General features: G+C 34.4%; 1 protein-coding gene across 1 annotated transcript in view; it reads left to right on the top strand.

Moving 5' to 3' along the window:
• The window catches only part of LOC124369886 (secreted frizzled-related protein 5-like), a 66117-nt gene that overhangs the window by 8978 nt on the left and 34056 nt on the right, over positions 1-23083 (top strand). Inside the window, exon 2 of the mRNA XM_046828026.1 lies at positions 11374-11472. Within this exon, the coding sequence (XP_046683982.1) occupies positions 11374-11472 (99 nt within the window). The remainder of the gene's footprint in view (positions 1-11373; positions 11473-23083) is intronic.

Here is a 23083-nt window from a genome sequence, read left to right as displayed (position 1 = left end):
TATCACGAGACAGTTCTCCTAATATTACTGTATTTTTGTATTGATATATTAACAGTATGTCCACCAGTATTACCACTTTAAATACAACTGTACTTTGAGAGATATCAATATAAATTCGGCCAACGAATGCTACAGTAGGTATCACGAGACAGTTCTCCTAATATTACTGTATTTTTGTATTGATATATATTAACAGTATGTCCACCAGTATTACCACTTTAAATACAACTGTACTTTGAGAGATATCAATATAAATTCGGCCAACGAATGCTACAGTAGGTATCACGAGACAGTTCTCCTAATATTACTGTATTTTTGTATTGATATATTAACAGTATGTCCACCAGTATTACAACTTTAAATACAACTGTACTTTGAGAGATATCAATATAAATTCGGCCAACGAATGCTACAGTAGGTATCACGAGACAGTTCTCCTAATATTACTGTATTTTTGTATTGATATATTAACAGTATGTCCACCAGTATTACCACTTTAAATACAACTGTACTTTGAGAGATATCAATATAAATTCGGCCAACGAATGCTACAGTAGGTATCACGAGACAGTTCTCCTAAGATTACTGTATTTTTGTATTGATATATTAACAGTATGTCCACCAGTATTACCACTTTAAATACAACTGTACTTTGAGAGATATCAATATAAATTCGGCCAACGAATGCTACAGTAGGTATCACGAGACAGTTCTCCTAATATTACTGTATTTTTGTATTGATATATTAACAGTATGTCCACCAGTATTACCACTTTAAATACAACTGTACTTTGAGAGATATCAATATAAATTCGGCCAACGAATGCTACAGTAGGTATCACGAGACAGTTCTCCTAATATTACTGTATTTTTGTATTGATATATTAACAGTATGTCCACTAATATTACCACTTTAAATACAACTGTACTTTGAGAGATATCAATATAAATTCGGCCAACGAATGCTACAGTAGGTATCACGAGACAGTTCTCCTAATATTACTGTATTTTTGTATTGATGTATTAACAGTGTGTCCACTAATATTACCACTTTAAATATAGTTGTACTTTGGGAGATATCAATATAAATACGGCCAATGTTAGCCATAGTAGGTAACACGAGACAGTTCTCTGTATTTTAAGATTAATTAATGTAGATATTGTTAATATATATTTAGTATGTCCACCGATATTACTACTTAAAATATAACAGTACTTTGGGCATTATCAATATAAAAACTCCCTATGTATGATGTAGTAGTTATCACGAGACAGTACTTCTAAGATTATTGTATTTTAGGATTTATTAATATAAATACGGTTGATGTTTTCGCAGAAAATTAACTAGTAATTTTGTTTTGTTTGTTCAGTGCTTTATATGTAAAAGTATTTTGGGAGATACCAATATAAATACAATACTACATATGAATATGCTTTCCTGCCTCACCTTTTGGAGTCGTCAGTAAATCAAATTAAATTACTGTTCAAAGAGCCATAAATAATCCAACAAAAAATCTGTTTACCATACTTTTAAATAGACCAAAAATCGAAGTGAAAAATGTTCAATTGCCCATAAATAATCCAAAAAATATAACACTTAAAAATTAATTTAAAATGTGTAATCGCAAAAAGGTAGGTACCAAAAATCTTCGTAAAACCAATGAAACCCCTCCTACAGTCAATGAAGAAATTTTTAACAAGAAAATTAAAAAAAATCTCTCATAATGAACGAAAACTCTGGTACAGCCAATGAAAAAATTTTAACAAGAAAAATCACATACATTTTTCAAAATTAATGAAAAATCTTCTTTAGTCAATGAAGAAAAATTTAACAAAAAAACTCAAAATCTTTTCAAAATCAAAGAACAATCTGTTATAGTAAATGAAGAAAGATTTAACAAAAGAAATTACAATAATGTCTAACATGCTTTTAAAAATCAATTACAAATATTGTATATTTTGCTTCCAAAAATATATTACAAATGTTTTCAAACCTGCTTCAAAACATCTATTAGAAATGTGTCAAATATGCTTCGTAAAACGCCTCCGCGAGACTGCTTCGTGAGGCTCTTTCGTGAGACTGCTTCAGGAGACACCTCCGTGAAGACTGCTTCGTGAGGCCCTTTCGTGAGACTGCTTCAGGAGACACCTCCGTGAAGACTGCTTCGTGAGGCCCTTTCGTGAGACTGCTTCAGGAGACACCTCCGTGAAGACTGCTTCGTGAGGCCCTTTCGTGAGACTGCTTCAGGAGACACCTCCGTGAAGACTGCTTCGTGAGGCCCTTTCGTGAGACTGCTTCAGGAGACACCTCCGTGAAGACTTCTTCGTGAGGCCCTTTCGTGAGACTGCTTCAGGAGACACCTCCGTGAAGATTGCTTCGTGAGGCCCTTTCGTGAGACTGCTTCAGGAGACACCTCCGTGAAGACTGCTTTGAGATACTGCTTCGAGAGACTGCATCGCGAGAATGCTTCGAATCACGGCAAAATATGCTGCATTTGTTGTCAAATCTGCTTCGAACCAATATAAAATATATTGCCGGGTTGCCAAATCTTCTTGGAGTCAACGTGTAATCTATTGCCTGATTGTCTAATCTGCTTCCAAAAATCTATTACAATGTTGTCAAATCTGCTTGGAATCAGTGTCAAACCTATTACAACGTTGTCAAATATACTAGGAATCGTTGTCAAATCTATTAAGATTTGGTCTTATCTTCTTGGAATTAATGAGAAATCTATTGGATAAATTGTGAATATACTTCGAGTAAAAATAAATCTGCTACAATGTTGTAAATCGGTTTAGAATTTTAATGTTCTCAAAATCCAAACCCATATTTTCTAAAACTATAAAACCAATAAGAAATATTTTGTAATTTATCAGAATCTACAACGATTTTACTGTTAACAATTTATTTTAACGATATCTATTATTTTTTCATCTTCAGTATCTAATGTGAATGACTCGGATTCTCTATTATTTAGAATATTTACAGAGCTTATACTGTTTTTAAATTTTATTTTTGCAAATTCGGGTTTATATTATCTAGGAGATTGTATAGGTTTCTCCTGAAACCCTTAAAGTCTGACTCTGCATATTGTATTAATTCTTAATTTAAAAAAAAAAATTCTTCTATTTGTTCTTTTTCGCGTTGTAATAATGTTATCGCCATATACATTTATTTAAGAAAATTTTAGAAGTTGAAAAATAAAAAAAGTTTATATATTTATTTAACATTTTAAGTTTTCTTTTATAAAATGCCCTGAGTCTCTATACTTTTCCAACTGATTTATTTCTTGTTTTGTATTTAATTGTATGCGTTTGTCGTCAAGATTGCTGTTATTTGTTTCATTATTATCATTTAAATAATTATTTCCATCAAATTTCTTGTTTTTGTTATCATTTCGATTTTTATAGTATCGATCTAAACTTTTTTATTTTAACAATTTTTAGAAGATGACATGATTTCTTCGAGTTGTTTTCCAAATTCTAAAATATATCTTTCTATTTTACAAGTGGAACATTTTCATAAGGATTTGTCCATTTATTAAAATAAAATTTGACAATATGAACGTAAAACTGAAAACAAAACGTAAAACGTGACAACCAAAACGTGAAACGTGAAAACAGAAACGTAAATATGATAACGAACTTTGGTTGAAAGGTAAAGATATTTGTAATATTTTAGAATATGATAATGCCAAGCTAGTAATCATATTAAACGTAAATTATGATGATGATGATAAATTATATATTGAAAATATATCAATCGTATTTATATTAGTAAATCCTAAATTACAGTAATATTAGAACAACTGTCTCGTGATACCTACTGCAGCACACATTGACCGTATTTATATTGCTATCTTCTAAAGTACATTTATATTGAAAGTGGTAATACTAGTGGAGATACTGCAAAAATATTAATAAGCCTTTTTAATAATCTCACTTATATTAATAATTCCTAAAATATCGTAATCTTAGAAGAATTGTCACATGATAACTACTATAGCACATATTGCCGTATTTATTTTGAAATTTCCTAAAAACGTTATATTGAGAGTGATAATACTGGTTGATATAGGTATTGCAAAGATATCAACCGTATTAATATCAATAAATCCTAAAATAAAGTAAGCTTAGGAGAACTGTCTCGTGATACCTACTGTAGCATTCGTTGGCCGTATTTATATATGAAAGTGATAATACTGGTGGACATATTGCACAAATTACCGCCGTATTTATAATAATTAATCCAAAAATAGAGTAATCAAATCAAATCAGTCGTTATTGCCTTTGAACAACATATAATATTGTATAACAACAGCCACCTATCTACTTATTCACACACAATCATACATATAAAAAGTTCCTCATCCAGACATACATGCAATTCCTATATCAGATCGTGTTAAAACGTGTTTCGATTTTAATTTCCCAGGCGGCTTTCCATGAACTCAGCCACTGTGTAAAAAGCATCTGAAACCAATAGGCGTTTTACACGAGATTTAAATTATCGGGTATCTGCCAAAGTTTTAAGATCCTCAGGGAGCCTATTGATCAACCTAACACAAGCCTGCGATGGCAAATGATGAGACACCACCGTTCGATGGAGTTGACTGCGATAGTTGTCGCCACATTGGCTCGGTTATGTCTATAAGTCTCAGGTGGTGCTCGGATGACAGTGTGCTGTAGACAACGACGGTACGGTAATGGCTCGGTATTGTCTATAAGTCTCAGGTGGTGCTCAGATGACAGTGTGCTGTATACATCGACGGTACGGCAATGGCTCGGTTATGTCTATAAGTCTCAGGTGGTGCTCGGATGACAGTGTGCTGTAGACAACGACGGTACGGTAATGGCTCGGTAATGTCTATAAGTCTCAGGTGGTGCTCAGATGACAGTGTGCTGTAGACAACGACGGTACGGTAATGGCTCGGTTATGTCTATAAGTCTCAGGTGGTGCTCGGATGACAGTGTGCTGTAGACAACGACGGTACGGTAATGGCTCGGTTATGTCTATACGTCAGAAGCTGTTAGCTTATGCAAATACCAAAGTTCACCGCTCTAACGAGGTCCTGTTCTCGAATGCAGTTGCGTGTAACTCAACATTTATTTATAGGCACTTATACAAGTACATGAGATATTGCAGCTCGCCCACACTTGATTACGTGTGCTCCCAGGAACGATATCATATATCATGCCTCATTCCTTGTTCTACCTTCAATGCCAGGACCTTGATATTCGGTCGGTTCTTAGGACAAGGTAACAGATACATCGTAAGCTTTCTTTCTTTCCCAGAATTAATTAATTAATGACGTCTTTAGCATAAAGGCTAACTCTCGCTTTAACGCATTCGTTCGTTCTTCGAACTATAACGCCTTTGTTTTTAAACTTTACCTGATTGATACAAGTTTTTGGTAGTTTTTAAACTGTTACAAAAGTTTTAAACTATTTTTCTCATAAAAACTGCGTTGAAATTTTTGGTCATGTCCTACGATTTTAGGGCATGTCCCATGGGAAGTGAGAAATCACTGATGTCGTAAACTTTTCATACCTAAAATATTTAGTACAATTTTATATCGCCCTGAAAATTATTGAAACAATCGAAAACAAGTCCTTAACATTTTTCTCGCAACAATACTATGAATCACAAAAATTCTCTTGTGTACAAGCTTATCGCCTATTTATTAAAACACGAAACTAAAGGTATCTTTATTTATGAGGCACAATCGATTCTTCTCTACCAGTTAACCTTAACAAAGTCATTTCTATTAAATATGTTCATTTCCCCTTTAGATTCAGCTCAGAAATGTAAATGTAAATTGATTACCTAAAAAATCCATAGGCCTCATTTTGATTAAAACGTACATTTAGCAGATAATTAATGGTTATTTAAGGTAGTTTGTACATGTTATAATACTGATCGATACATTTACATGAAATCGAATTCTACACGATTATTATTGACGGATAATCGTGTTTAATAATTCATCAGTATTGGGACACTAAAATATTAGTTTATGAAGTGAAATCTTACTTATGGATTTTGAGACGATGTTAAAATGTGCAGCCGGCAGCTAACTAGCGTGTCCTCTTGCATTGTATTATTCTCGTTGGATGTTTTGAAGAGATACCAGGATTTTGGATTTACAAACGTTGTATGGTACAATCATAGATTGGAATCTTTCTTTTCTTTAGATTTCAGAAAACCTTACGGAATCAGGTTAAGCAAGCACAACAAATTAAAAAATTACAGACGTAATACTTTAATAAAATTCATAATTATTGACACCAGATTGAGAGGATGGATTCCAACCCTGGGATCGCAGTGTTCTATTTTTGTAGCAATGGAAAATGTCCGTGATCCTGTTCACGTTTCTGCTGCCACGTCATCGATCAAGAAGTCACTTGAGATGGGGCAGAATATTCTTCGCCAGCATTATTCTGACGTTCTGCGGCAAGTGTTGTCAGAACCGCCTTAGTCCATGAATACATTTTCATGTAGGCCTAATTTGCATTACTGCTGATTGCAGCCATATTTGATATTGAAATGCAGGGTTTTACGTGGTCTGCGCTGAGGGCCAGTCCTACGCTAGACCGAAGAATACTACAGGGAAGCCCTTTTTAGGATATATTCTCAGAGAATTTATTGATCAGTTGTTCCACAAGCACATCAATAAAACTGAAAACATTTCATTTTCCAAACTTCTTCTACGGTGACATATTGGTCTCATATTACTTCCATACCAATTTGAAAAATAGATTTGTTTTTTTGGCTGAGCTTCAGCGAAGCCTATTACTTGCCACATTATGCAAATTTAAATTGAGTATATTGCACGAATAGTAGGCCATATCCGTAGTATAATGTAATGATGCCTTAAAGTTGTCTAAATATGAGCATAGGTCAAGTTGCTTACCACCTTTAAGTCAGTCAGTCAAAAGCGTGAATTGATGCAAAAATTATGCACGTGTAAACCTCGTGGTGTTTGGACAATTTACCATCAGACTACATCAAATATAGACTCCAATTATTTATTTAAGATAACAAGACATTCAAATTGATTACTACAACCACGAATCTGCGCAAATATTTATGTGTAATGAGTTAGGTTAACTTGGTTGGTTTGTATAAAACCGGTTTACTCTTCTGAAGAATACAAGTAAAAAACGGCAGTAAACGAAACCACTAATCAGAAAGTCTATTTGTGCAACATAACCTAAAAAGCTTGATGGTTCTCGGAGCAATTGTAAAGATTTTAAACGAGTTGTAGCTATTCATAAAAACACCTTTCCCATAGTATTTTTATCTTTGCGCTAACTAACAAGCGCATAGGACAGTAAAAAGTAATCGAAATACCAGGTTGATTATTGTTCGATACTTTTTTGTTGTTGTTTATTATCCAGTAAAATCATTAACGGACAATCCTTTGTCTCAGACTTTCCATAATATCTTGTTAAAAGACTGTTAAAAGTCGACTTTAGCTTATATTTTACATTTCACCGCCTTCGAACCTTCACGGACCGCTTATGAGAAGCTGGAGTCCCGCGGTGTAGTACATGATTTAAGTTTCATAATCACAATACGCAATAATAGTAAAGCCGTTTCCATTTTGTTTTTAATCTGTATAAGTGGCATTGTTTAATAAGATCATCGTGGCTTAAATTTTTCACAACGATAAGAAACTGTACATTTTGAAGGAATCAATGTGTGCCTGGAGTATACATAAATATTTTAATGTAATTTTTGTGAAATCGAGTATAATATGTATTCATTACCGTAAGAAAAGACCATGGCAATGACCCATTATGATGTTGGTTGGCGGTGGGGGGAGGGGTACGAAATGGCCAAATGGCCCTAATTTGTATGTTAAAATAAAGAATATTTCAATTTATTATCAACATTTCTCTTAATATGATCGGTGAACATCAATGTCGTGATGGGATTGATGAATTTCCCAGGTGTTGACAACGTTACAATGACCCCAGAGAGTTTGCGCGTTGCTAACGTTTCCATTTTGTTATGAGTTTCTCATCAGTTGGTGGCAAATGCTCGAGAATGCTTCCAGCATTTGGCAGTGACCGTGATCCCAGGATGTTGGCAACAACGAAGGGTCAGCCACCATATCACTGTCGCTGTAATTTTCTTCTGCCTTGAAAGAAGGTCTCATCCAAAAATTTCTTAATGGAGAAAGCTGTTGCAGCAATCACCGTGTTTTCTGTTGATCAAATCTCGATAACGGGATCAATGTTGCCAGAAAAGCAATAAAGCGAAGTATCGTTTAATCATTAACATTTGCTGTCATCTTTTGTTGTTAATATTTGTTCGAAGTTTGTCTAAAACTCTTCGACAAATCTGTGATACCTAATATTAGTGAACGTAACATAATTTTTACTAACAAGATACTCGAACGTATAGAGCAGTTTATTTTTTCGCTCGTAGGGTAATTTACCCCGGCCTTGATGTAAGTTTACCTGCAATTTAATTAAACTTTCGTGAGTATCATGACACGGCTACAAAATCTTTTCCTCTTCCATTACATTCAGAGGTGAACACACAGAGTTCAAACTCGCCCCTGTTTGTTATCAGAACAAGATCCAAATTTCCAAATCAATTATGTCGAGTCTGTTAGGACCCTTGCCGTTACGATCAATCGATTCTGTGGTTCGTTAATGCACTATAACGAAGTTCTTTGTTTGAAGTTTATTTTTGACGATGGAAGGATTGTGAAGGAAACAGGATTTTTCCGGAAATTTCCCATCGTTCAGTGAAACAAAAATCATTAACTACGTTTCGAGATCTGCAATCTGATCTATTCTTCAGGTAAATAACTATCCTAATGCATAATTACAAACTAGGTTAAAATAAACAAATCATACCAAAGCGTTGTGACATAGTGATATGATTTGTTTATTTTAACCTAGTTTGAAGTTATGTATTAGGTCAGTTAGTTACCTGAAGAAGAGATCAGATTGCAGATCTCGAAACGTAGTGTTACTGATTTTTTTGTTTCAGTGAACGATGGCAAATGTCCGGAAAAATCCTATTTCTTTCTTAACGAACTTCATGAATAGGGGTAGTATGAGAGTCCCCAACATCAAGAGACTCGCAAATGTAGGCAAACTACAAAAGCTGAGTCAGCAGCAATCAGTTAGTACAGAGCAAACTTCTATTTTTGGAAGTGGGACGTCTGTGCAAACAGTCTGATACGGTAGTGTTGTCTGAGAGACGGGAACAGATAGCGGGGCTACGGGCTAGACGGGTCGGACTACGGCCGGGGAGAGGATAGGCTAGAATGACACGACTATTTCAGGACTTAAAAGCTTCCCCTTTATTTCCACCCCTGTATTGCAGATAAATCCGGTTGATTAGACGGCTGGTTCAGCCGCACCCGCAGGGTCGAGCCGAGGTTGACGGTGTGGCGGCCGTCCGGACAGATTTGTGGGGTGTCACGGCAACACCCATGGCAACCGATTAGATCTGTTCAATCACAAGTTGTAATATGAGATTCAGTTTACATTAGGCGAACAGAGGTCGAGTCAAGTCAAAATGTTTACTGCGAAACGTCTAAGAATTTAAATTTAAATAATTTTATCATTTGTACCCAATATCCATTCAGACGTACAGTTTTTGCATTCTTTCAGTCTCATTCATACGCCAATTCTACCCACTTCCAACTTCGGGGTCAGTTTTGTAAATGATCGGTCTCCCAGGTGTGTGCCATAAATTCGCCGACATTATAAAATCCCTTAGAAGCTAAAAAGCGTTTGAGACGAATTTGTAACGCTTTGGGCGTTGGGGCACTTTTGATGGAATCTGGCAATCTGATGAACACCAGCCTGTGAGGGCAAGTGCTCATAAGCAACCGTTCTGTGTCTTTCAGTTCGGTAGCTGTCTCTGCCTCTTGTCTCATACCCATGTATGTCTCGGCTCCTTATCAGGGCACATCTTGACTTACAGATCTACAGATCAGAATTGTTTGCAAAATGTAGAGACTCGGCAGAGTCAACCGTTGTAATTGTTTGAAGCCTTGTTTGCAGGGTTCTCTGAAATGTATTTTCGCGATTATTTGGATCGCTTTCTTTTGGAATTTGAACGCTCTTAAAAGTTGATTGCGCACGTCTCCCACAAAACCAATCCGTAGGAAAGTTGTGGATAATCAGGCCATAATACGCTGTCATCAGTACTTGATCAGGGCAGGTAAACTGCTTGTAACTTGATGAAAGAGCCGTGCACAAGGGTTTCGTCAGACATTTCAATGAGAAGTTTTTCTCGACCTTTTGACCTTCCATACCTATTGTTTCGCAACATTCCAAACCCTTATTTTACACTGATTTGTTATCAGGCGTTGTAGTAAAATGAATGTTTACATTATGTTAACCGTAGTGAATTAAGGGACTTGCCACTAGTTGAGATGCAAACTTTAACAAGACGCGTTGTGGTTTTGTTCTGTACATTACGTTATCTATGACTGTACTGTACAAATGTTCCAAAAACTATCTGCACAAAACCACCAATAAGTATTATTAAGAACTTCACTGATGTCCTAATATCGTTTAGATTAACCGCGAACAGATAGATGTTTGTAGCCCGTGTGTTTAACTATACTGTATAGAACTCGCAATTTGAGAGCCTGTTATCCGCAATAAAACAATGTTAAATAAAATTTATTAAATAACTAGATTGAAATTGGCTGGAGTACTTTGTTACTCAGCACCTGAAATTGTGTTTATTTTTAAAAATTCATTTTTTAAGGATTTATGCATCCAGAAGAAAATTTTTAAATATAATTTGGGAATGCTAACATTTGTAATACAGTAATGCTAAAATAGGCATACAAGACATATATGTGACCTTTAATGGATACTTTAATAGTATGTGTTGATAAATATTCATACTTTCCAGGACACATTTCAAATGTTCAGCTACGCGGGCTTCTCACCATATATTAACTCTGAATTGATCGAAGCTTTCATCCACTCTTTTCATGAGTTTACTCACAATTCTCGAAAGTTTACTCCTGGTTTCGTAATTTTTTTCACGACTTTCGTAAGTTTACATATGGTTTCGATTATTCATATATCCAGTTTGAATTAGGCCACGCTATCATCGGAAATCAAATTCATCTAAGATTCTATGTATACCTTTGCTTTGTGTTAATTTAGGTATTGAACCCCCTCCTGTGGGTTTTGGCTTGAGGAATTCTTTCCCTTGGAAGGCGTGTCTTCTTGAGTGGAACCGACTAAAAATACGTAGACAATTAGACAGGTGTTAACAAAGCTGTTCCAACCTTGTTAAAATTGTAAACCCATTTAGAACTCCAATGGGTATTCTGGAGATCTGAGAAAAGGATTGTTAACGAGGTGTTAATTTTGCAGGACCGGCCACAGGAAGTTGGGCTGACGGTAGACAGCAGATCCAGGTCTTCAACCGCCGGCTATACCCCCCTAAAACCCCAGGATCTTCAGGCGCTGCTGGTAAGTTCGTGTACACATATCTTTCTGTAGCGCATTTATAATAATTATAGTTCATAAAACAGTTGTTACTACTTTTCTCCTTTTAAATACACATATAATTTATATCACTCCATTTTCACACAATTTGCACTATAAAAAATAAGTTTTTGGTTTTACCAAATCGATAGAGTTATTTCATTTAAGGCTCAAGTACAATTGGCTGACAATTTTTAGGTTTATTTAAGAGACTTGGTTATAAGCTTAACTATAAAGGAACGCCTGATTTCAGTAACAGTTGATGAGTCTACGTAAAAGACGTTATTGACAAAATTTAGTAGGTTGCTTAAATTGCTATATAATAAATAAATTTGTATTATAATAGTTTTCCAAGTGGAATTTTTTAATTACAAATCCTCCGGTTTTTATTTGTTCATCTTTTATATTTTTGCCCCCAATATAATCACTATTTCAGCTATTACAAAACTAATATAAAATTCTTTATTATAAATTGGAGAACTGATATTTCTTGTTCAAAAATGAAATCAGTATTCAATTACTTCAGATGTTCGTAACCTAAAAGGTAATTTAATCCATGTAATATTCGTCATTCATGTAAAAAGATCGATTAACTATCGATTAACCTCACATTTTTAGTTCCGTTATACTGATGTATTCAGCTTTTATTAAGAATCCAGAAATACGAAATTGAAACTTATGTGAAATAAATTTATGCAAAACGTTTTTAAGTATGTTTCTTTCATTTACTTTATTCAAATGCTGGTTACTAATTGGACAAAACATTAATTATATCCTCTCGTTTTGTTTAAACTTATTCTGTCGTCTGTATTGTTCTTGGAAGATCTTTTTAATGAACAATATTTTTTTATTTCTATAGAACAAATATAAAAGTTAAAATAGAATTTCAATAAAACAAGACGTATTAATGCAGATTTATAATATTACATTTATTATTATGAGTAAAATCAAAACTGTTCGTCGTGTTCAAAATTTTGTTTTAGATTTGTTAAATTTATGTGAACTTATAATTTACAAATGACAATCACTCCCATCAATGCCGATAGTCCAATCATCTATACCTTTTAATGCTTTTAAAAAATATCACCCACTGATAATCGATGTATTCTTCAATAAAATCAAAAGATAATTTTGGTATTTAAAAAATGTGAAGCTATTTAATTATTTTAATCAGTCTACTCATATAGCCATGTAATCCATATTTATAGGAAGGTCCTCCATCATCATAATGTTCTATTAATATTTCATTTTGATCAAGGATAGAAAGATCAGACATAGAATACGTATGTGCAATCTCAATTTATTAATAAAACGTTAAAAATAAATTCTAAAATGTTATGAGTTGGCACTAACTATGTTTATTACAAATAACACTTTCTCTGGAACTGTTTACAATTTCCATTATAATATGCTCTGAATTGATTCAGATATTTGTTTCCATTTTAAATAATATTTAAGTGACACTTTTAAAGAAGATTTGGCATTTTCTAGTTACTAATAACATGTTATAAGAAAAATTAATATTGATCCTAATTGTTTCGTAAAATACCGATTCTTAAATAAAAAGCTTCAAAATAATGTTTATCTTTGTATTGTTTTAACTTTTCTTCTAATTTGTTCTATGAAATCTTTCGTTAATTTTCTAAGGTTTCTCTTCATATTTTTTCTAGAATTTTTCTTGAGTCTTCTTAAGATCAAATATTTTTTAATTACCAATAATTCAATTAAATTCTTCATGAAAAGTCTCATTTTCAACAGTTAATAGTCCCATCTTCAGTTGATATTGGTTTTTTCTCACTGATATTTTTATCCTTTGAACAAAATGTTTGCTGTATTATGCGGGTTATAACAACTATTATTTGATTTTATTCATAAAATAGTCAACAAATGCACGTATTTGATCTGTATATCAAATGGATTAATTCCCTTTCCTAAAACCACTAATTGTTTTACATTTTGATTTAATTGTTAGTATTTTAATAATTAAAATCAACGATTTCGATTCTTGTATATGGTTTAAATTGTACTTAGCAGGAAAAAAATAAATAAGTACTTTAGTAACAATGCCATTCTTATTAATACTGGGTAGAATGACAATAGTTGTTTTCATTCCGTTTAATATTTAGTTTATATTAATTCTCATTTCTTCATTTAAATTATTAATATTGCTTTTATGGACTAAAACCATTTTCACACGACCATCAAATTCTTTTTTATATACTCAATTATATTGTTAAATGCAAGCCCTAACTCCGAAATATTATCACCAATACATCACTAAAATTCAAATAATTCTTGAAAAATGCCTTAAAATATTCTCTAAAAATTCTGATATTATTATAAAATTTGTTTTTCAACTGATATTTTTTAATAATAATTTATATTCGATTCGTGGACATGTTTTATAGTATTTCGAGTTATTTTTATAACAAATATATAAAAAAATTTTTGTGAATACACATTTATTATGTTATAATTTATTTATAACTTATTTGTTCTTATATTTTTATAATTTTATATTTTTAATACGCAAATTGCACAATTTCATGATTTAGAATTTGACAGACAAACATTAAAATATATATGTTTTACTTATGTATTGTACTTATTCTGTTGAACGTCTATTCAATAATTCTTTCAAATTAATTAAAATATTATGTATTTTTCTCATTTTTGTGACACACTTAGTGATTACCACCTCCAGAAATTTAGTTTAAATGTACTATTCTATTCATTATTTTTAAAGTATTTATTTCAGCTAAAATTGATTTAAGTAGTTTTCATTCTGATGATTATATAAAAACATTAGGATTCCCCATAGGCTTGTCACATTTAGTTTTAATAAATTAAATTAAAATTAAAATAATTTTATTTTAGTAAATTAAAAGTATAGCAAAATATTTCAATATTAATAAAGGATATTATACTCTAAAAGATTTAACTAAATTACTTTTAAACAATTAAATCTTTAAAACATTACAATTTTATACAATGTCTTAAAAATAAACAGGGTTGGTTATTATTATTAATTATTATATTAATAATTTTTTAAATATCTTATTACAATTGTTTACACAATTATCATGTTTATTTGTCTGGACTTGATTAAAAACAAGTATTGATTAAAAACGTATACATGAAAAAACTCTAAAAACATTTAATTTGTGCTTTTGAAGTATCTTGTTAACCTATGTTCCAAATTATTTTAAATATTCTCAATTGCATAAAAATTTCAGATATTATATAAGGTAAAGCGAGGAGAGATTGCGCACAATTCAAAATATCTAAATAAAACGAAAATTTTTAGTTGAATATACAATTTTTTTAGTGTTATATTTACATTGTATGGTTGTCCTATTCTCTGTAATTTTTTCCAGAATTTATATTTATGTTAATAACGAAATAATAAAAAAAAATCGTTAAAATGTGTTTTTTGCGCAATCTCTCCTCGTAGGGTAGGTGAGTTTGCGCACATGGGTAGGAGAGATTGTTTTATGGGAATAACTACTGCAATTCACACTTTAAACATATTTAATTAATGTAAACTAATGAAACCTTCAAACTTGATGTAAGAAATTGAAAAAATTAAACATTTTAACTTGGGCACATTTTAAAAACATTATTACATAATAGAGCATTAAAATCATTTTTTTTGACGTTTTTCACGGCGTCCACAGTCAATGCACTTTCCTTCATAAATTGTACAGCTCTCGTGCATCCATCTTCCACAGACCATGCACTTGATCCAGTCAGATGTCGAAGTAGTCTCCTGATATAGTTCAAGACACTCTGTACACTCATCATCTTCATTATCGCTGACATGATCGGAAAGAAGTTCAATGTCTGCGTCATCTTCCCTCAGATGTAGAAGATTGCTCAAACATCAACCGTTTCTTTGTTTTAAGTCCTTTTTTTTTGTATCTTGCAAGATTTTTGGTTGTTCTTTCCATGCAGGTTTCTTATTTTCATCTGGTCGCTTTTTCTTGTTTGATGCTAACTCTTTTTTTTATCTTGATTTTGGTTATGTTATTTGGATCTGTAACATTCATGGCACTTTGCTTCCTTTTTGATTTTGAAGGCTCCAAACTTTTTAGGAATCGGTGAAAGTTTTTGTAAAACTTTTGTTGGAGTTTCTACAGATGCGGCTGAACATTGTCTTGAGGTTGATGGTTGACAGATTGGAGGGATTAAATGATTTGATTGAGATGATTGGATTGAAATAGGTGGTTCAGTGTTTTCAGATACTGGATTATTAACTGATGTCAAGGTTGGTTTGGAGTGTTGTGGGATCAGGAACAATCTGGTTTACATCTTGGTCACAATGTAAAAGATATGCATAGTCTGGTATCACATCAATATTTAGAGGATGGATTCCTGTGGCACGAAACGCAGCAACTCCAAGTTGAACAGTGGCAGCACGAGGCCAAGATAAATTCAATAGATGGCCAAAATCGTCCCTTGAAATTTTGCCAGTACCACAACGAGATGTGACTAAATTTGTTACAAGCATCTTTAAATAAGTTTTCAAAGGCTTGAATACTACACGATCTAGGGGTTGTAGGTAGTGTGTAGTATGACTAGGCAGACATAAGATAATGATGTCATTATCATAAGCCTTTTGCAAACATATTGGGACAGTTCATGTGTGAGGCATGGCCATCTAAAATTAGCAAATGCTTTCCAGGAGACTTTCTTGGGATGAAGTGTTCAGAAATCCATTCCATGAACAGTTCACTATTTATGTACGCACTTTCTCTTCTCATTTTTAAAACAGTTCCAGGGGGAGCATCTTTGATATATTGTGGTTTAGCGTAAACTCCCTTTAAAAATACAAAAAGGTGGTAGGAACTGTCCCTCTGCATTGCAGCAGGCCATAAATAGTTACAGTTTCTCCCTTTTCAGCACTTGTAACGACATGAACGTCTTTGCTTCCTTTTTGGGCAATAACTTTTCCAGGCTCATTATTAAGCTGCACTCCTATTTCGTCGCAGTTCCAAATACAGTTGGGCTTATCTAAAAGGTTGTTTTCTTTTAAGGTGGAAGTGAGAAGATTGAAATAACTTTTTACTTCTTCCCTATTCATTCCTTCTGTTCTTTGCTCTACTAATGCCTTGAGCTTTTCTCACACTTAAATTAGGATGTCGCCGCATGAATGACGAAAACCAAACTTTTTCCAGCGGTTTTATGGTCTTTGTTGAAGGTGTGTTTAATACCCAATGTTTCTGCTAAATTGTAAGCTAACATTCTAACATTCTTTTGTGTAGGTGCAAACCCTACAGATTGAAGTTTTATTATGTGCAAAGCCAATTTTTTCTCGGCTTCCAATCCTAGTTGGCCATCTGGACCCAAATTCCGTTTTGCAAAATCATTCTTCTTCATTCGATGTCTTAATGTAGACTCTGGTATTTTAAACCTCTTGCTTGCTGCTCTTATTGATAATGATCCATTCTTTATTGCTGATACAGCTGATGATAGATCATCTTCTGTCCAGGATCCTTTGTTTGTTTTTTCCTCTTGTACACGTTAGGCATGTTAGCCTGTAAAAAATAAATAAATAATAGTCATCTTGGTAAAATAATATGTTTTAATTTTTTTTTTAAGTTGTTTTATTAATGGTAATATGCAATTCATATTAATAAAATAAATAAAGATTCATAATATACATTTAATGAATTTCTAACGAATATGTAGATTCACAAATAGTTAATATTAATTATGAAAAATCCATGCGCAATGTCTCCTACCATTACATTAAATGGAATAAATGCGCAATCTCTCATCCTCAACATTGAAATGCGCGTACTGTCCTAAATCGGTTAGGAGAGATTGCGCAGGCTTAAAACTAAGATGGCCGAAGCGAGATTTGACCAACCACTATCTGTACAGTTTGCCTATGTTCATTACCTCTCTAGAAAAAATGGTAAATACCGAATAATGTACGTAGCATCGTACTGATTAAATTTCATGCATCCTGCAGACAAAATTCAGCCCACTTACCTTTGAAATGAAAGTTGTAGGTTTAATATATATCACTAATAAACAGACTTAGCGTCTTGAACTTTTGACAGAACACTCAACTAATGAAGCGGATCGAGGCACTGAGGGACGCTGCGCGCGCACCCAACTCCAACCAGCTGGAACCAAAGAGGCGCAATCTCTCCTACCGCGCAATCTCTCCTCGCTTTACCTTAATTACCAAAATTTGCTTTTGGTTCAAACTTTAGTAAAGAATAAACTTAAGTTGAAGTTAGAATTCTCTAACTTACATGTGCTCGTACATTCTTTAGGTACTTAATTAAACATATGGCAGGAATAGCAATTCTGTATTGTCTGCAACTCAACCCAGTCTTTGTTGAGGTGTTATATGAATCATACGTATTTGATCCTAACCCCTTTTAACTAAATTTACTCTTGAGTTTCGACCCTTCAGAGGGGGAGATAATCTCGTTCTCGTGATTGTTGGCTTCCTAAGGGCCATAGACCGGCTATTGTTCTAGTATAGCACATTGGCCTGTAGAACAACGTAATGAGAGGTCACGAATGATACCTTCAAACAAAGGTCGCGTGAGCTTCATGACGAGTCACGAATCGTGGTTTAACGCGTGTGTCCGTCAGCTAAGTTGTTCTTGACCTGTTCTGGACAGTGGCTATAAAACAGTACGTAACGAGATGTCAGGGATGATACCTTCAAACAAAGGTCGCGTGAGCTTCATGACGAGTCACGAATCGTGGTTTAACGCGTGTGTCCGTCAGCTAAGTTGTTCTTGACCTGTTCTGGACAGTGGCTATAAAACAGTACGTAACGAGAGGTCAGGGATGATACCTTCAAACAAAGGTCGCGTGAGCTTCATGACGAGTCACGAATCGTGGTTTAACGCGTGTGTCCGTCAGCTAAGTTGTTCTTGACCTGTTCTGGACAGTGGCTATAAAACAGTACGTAACGAGAGGTCAGGGATGATACCTTCAAACAAAGGTCGCGTGAGCTTCATGACGAGTCACGAATCGTGGTTTAACGCGTGTGTCCGTCAGCTAAGTTGTTCTTGACCTGTTCTGGACAGTGGCTATAAAACAGTACGTAACGAGAGGTCAGGGATGATACCTTCAAACAAAGGTCGCGTGAGCTTCATGACGAGTCACGAATCGTGGTTTAACGCGTGTGTCCGTCAGCTAAGTTGTTCTTGACCTGTTCTGGACAGTGGCTATAAAACAGTACGTAACGAGAGGTCAGGGATGATACCTTCAAACAAAGGTCGCGTGAGCTTCATGACGAGTCACGAATCGTGGTTTAACGCGTGTGTCCGTCAGCTAAGTTGTTCTTGACCTGTTCTGGACAGTGGCTATAAAACAGTACGTAACGAGAGGTCAGGGATGATACCAGCATCCAGAGGTCGCGTATATCTCGTGACGAGTCACGAATCGTGATTTAACGCGTCTGTCCGTCAGCTAAGAAGTTCTTGGCCGGTTCTGGACAGTGGCTATAAAACAGTACGTAACGAGAGGTCAGGGATGATACCTTCAAACAAAGGTCGCGTTTATCTCGTGACGAGTCACGAATCGTGATTTAACGCGTCTGTCCGTCAGCTAAGAAGTTCTTGGCCGGTTCTGGACAGTGGCTATAAAACAGTACGTAACGAGAGGTCAGGGATGATACCAGCATCCAAAGGTCGCGTGTATCTCGTGACGAGTCACGAATCGTGATTTAACGCGTCTGTCCGTCAGCTAAGAAGTTCTTGGCCGGTTCTGGACAGTGGCTATAAAACAGTACGTAACGAGAGGTCGGGGATGATACCTTCATCCAAAGGTCGCGTATATCTCGTGAAGAGTTACGAGTCATTCTTAACAAGTCGTGGTTCATCGCGTGTGTTCGGCATATATGATATCCTCGACCGGTCCTAGACAGTATAATACATTCGGTTGTAGGACAGAACGTAAGTAGAGGTCAGGGATGACGCCATCGACCAAAGGTCGCATGAAGCTCGTGACGAGTCACGAGTCATTCTCAACAAGTCGTGTGTACGGCATCTAGGATATCTCTGACCGGTCCTGGATATCCACTGTGGGGAAGTACAACTTACAATTACTAACCAGATATATATATTTGGCAAATATGTATCTTTGGTTAGCAATAAAAATGTTTCATGTAATTGTAAGTATTGTAAAGTAAGTAAGTAATTTTATTGGTTGGTTTTTACGTTTTTTTTCAATATAATCAAAGAAATCAATTTAATCGAAAATATGTGGATACTCAACGTACTGGGTTATTTATTATGAAAAGTAGAACATGTGTCTTTTGTATTATTTGGATATCGCATTGAATTATGCTAATAAATTTGAAATGTTTGATGTTATTTATGATAGAGGATAAAATTATTATTATCTTGATAAAAGTCTCTAGGATTAATACAAGATTTCGATAAAGATGACGATAGAAAGATATTCCTAACTTTTTCTATATTTTTCATTTAAACTATGTTCTTGATAATACTTTTCATAATTTCTTAGAAAAGTTCAGGAAATAAGTTAAATTAATATAAAAAGAGTAAGAAGTTAAATTAATGTAAAATAAATAAGAAATATACCGTTTGTAATGCCAAAAAAGGGTTTATAAATTGGGATTTCTGGAATAGCGTTACATAGATTATTAATTTTTTTTAAATAAAAAGATTAAAGTAATAAATAGCAGATAATTTGCATGTGATTGAATGTCTGTTGGAAAATTTGTTAAATCGATTAGCTTACATGAAAATAGTATATTTTTCTGTACAAATCGTTTATCGCTCCCAATTATTGAAAATTGACTTTTTTCTTTGTAATTACAAATAATCATCCTACGGGGGAGTAATGAGAACTTAAGTTAAGACCAAATAAATACTTTTAAGCCATCTTGCAAGGCATATGCTTAAGTGTTAAATCCAAACAGAATGGTGAAATTGATAATTAGAGACAAAGGGCCAATAGTAAGATCTGGTTGTTCCATACATGAGTTTAAAAGTTTCACAAAAAGAGATGGAAAGACAATCTTAGGACTAATCAATTTGAAAATTAAGACCATCAGAAGTAACTATCAAAAAGAGATTCTTAGGACTCAATATGAGACCATCAGAAGTTTGCTTCTGAACATTAGAGACAAGATTCCCAGAAACATTTGAAATCACATCGACACACCAAATTATCTGTATCCAAGCTTAACGTCAACGTTCTGCATGTACTCGTTCTTATATTGCACTGTCTTGGTATTACTTGTGAACATCAGTTGAGGTTCTAAGTGTAGGCCATCTGAAGGCATGTGCTAAGTGTTTGATCCAAACAGGCTGCTGAGATTGATAATAAGAGGCAAGGTGCCAATAGCAAGATCTGGTTGTTCCGTACGTACTGTACGAAAAAAAAAAAGATTCAATTTATCAAAAAGAGATGGAAAGACAATCTTAGGACTAATCAATATGAAAATTAAGACCATCAGAAGTTTGCTTCTGAACATTAGAGACAAGATTCCCAGAAACATTTGAAATCACATCGACACACCAAATTATCTGTATCCAAGCTTAACGTCAACGTTCTGCACGTACTAGTCTTCGTTCTTATATTGCACTGCCTCTTGGTATTATGATACTTGTGAACATGAAAGAGAGGAAGACATTTCTTCTTCAGCAACAAGACACTTGAGGTTCTAAACAAATAAATATGTGTAGGCCATCTGGTAAGGCATGTGCTAAGTGTTTGATCCAAACAGGCTGCTGAGATTGATAATAAGAGGCAAGGTGCCACTAGCAAGATCTGGTTGTTCCGTACGTACTGTACGAACAAAAAGATTCAATTTATCAAAAAGAGATGGAAAGACAATCTTAGGACTAATCAATATGAAAATTAAGACCATCAGAAGTCTGCTTCTGAACATTAGAGACAAGATTCCCAGAAACATTTGAAATCACATCGACACACCAAATTATCTGTATCCAAGCTTAGCGTCAACGTGGTAAGGCATGTGCTAAGTGTTTGATCCAAACAGGCTGCTGAGATTGATAATAAGAGGCAAGGAGCCAATAGCAAGATCTGGTTGTTCTGTCAGTTATGTTATTTGTGATTTATTAACGGTGCAACCAAATTGGAAAATATTATCCAGAAGGGAGCAGTAAGGGATTTAGAAGTGTGACCCCGGTTCCTCCATCTGTACAGACTACTGGCTGTTGATGCTACTGTTACTGCTCTGTAACAAGGTACGCTATTGTTTTGCCGACGGGACGTGTGTTACGACTTCCCATAAACAACCTTAGTGTGCCTTCTGTCTGTGAATGAGGCGAGGAAACCTAGACCAAACAAACCCTTTGTTCTACCAGCTTTGCGGTAATAACCGAGTTATAAAGTACTCGTACATTAACTGCCTTGAGAAGCGCCCCTCTTAAGAGCCCTCTTCTATCTAATTGTTCTTCCCCCATCAGTATTACTGCTCTATCCTTATGGTTAAGTTTCCTTAATCATGTTAGAAAGTTCCAGTTATTTAATCACCATGATTCTTAAAGTATGCTGCTCATGTATAAGCACCCTCTCCTGATAGTCAAGTTTATGGATACTTAGAATTATTGAATTCAATGGGTGTATGACCAAATGTTTTAGTTATTTGGCCAAAGTGATACTATGTACTCATCTGAGACTGTTCAGTTTTCGTTTTAAAAGTGTTTAGAGGATGAAATGGGGCCGGATCCGTAGTGGTATACTTAGTGGGTTCTCACATTCTAAAACCGCAGGAACATATCTTTTGTAAGTAACTTTCGTGGCTTTTTTCACATTCTGCCATTATTATTCACTTGTTAGACTGTTGGCACTATAAGGCCAAAAGTAGTTTCGTTCTTCCTTTCTTTCTAGAATTATAGCACTACATTTTAAAAGACAACGGTAGTCTAGAGAAGAGGTGGTTTGATGAAATTGTATTCAGACTTTTATAGATATTGTTACAATTACATTTTTTGGGTTTCAACTTCGGTATGCTTCTCATTAGATGTCATATTACACCTATATGTCAATAAATCTCTGCAGAGCGAGTTACCCTCTTTGAGATAGATGATACACCTTACAATTTTCGAACATTTATGTAAGCCGAATAACGTAATGGTGAATGCCTCCGCTTTACTTTCTTATTGGTGTTTTTCGCATGTTTGAAAGCATGCCAACTCTCAAACAACCATTGTGCAATACCATTACTTTTTCAGAGATGTTAAAATGCCAAAATCAAGCGTTCAACAGTAGTGAATAATTTCGATTAGTGATATTTATCAATTTGAATTTACTCCTTGATTCGTTCATTAGCGCATCCTTTTGTTTTCAAAATAAACTGTAAATCACACTAGTAAGCTGTCTTCAAGTTTTTATCCGCTTCCATTACTGGTCAATGTTCGTGGTTATTATAAAATCTCGGTTTTGCCTTTAGGTTTTGTCTTCTCTTTGTCGTAGGTCTTTAACACAATATTATCATCATAATTTACCAGGAGACAATGCAAAATATGAAAGATGGCTAATATATGCAGAACGTTGACATTAAGCTTGGATACAGATAATTCGAGGTGTTGATGTGGTTTCAAACGCTTCTGGGTTTCTTGTTTCT

This window comes from Homalodisca vitripennis, chromosome X (assembly GCF_021130785.1).
Source record: "Homalodisca vitripennis isolate AUS2020 chromosome X, UT_GWSS_2.1, whole genome shotgun sequence".
Taxonomy (NCBI): Eukaryota; Metazoa; Arthropoda; class Insecta; order Hemiptera; family Cicadellidae; genus Homalodisca; species Homalodisca vitripennis.
This window is presented reverse-complemented; position numbering and strand designations above follow the sequence as displayed.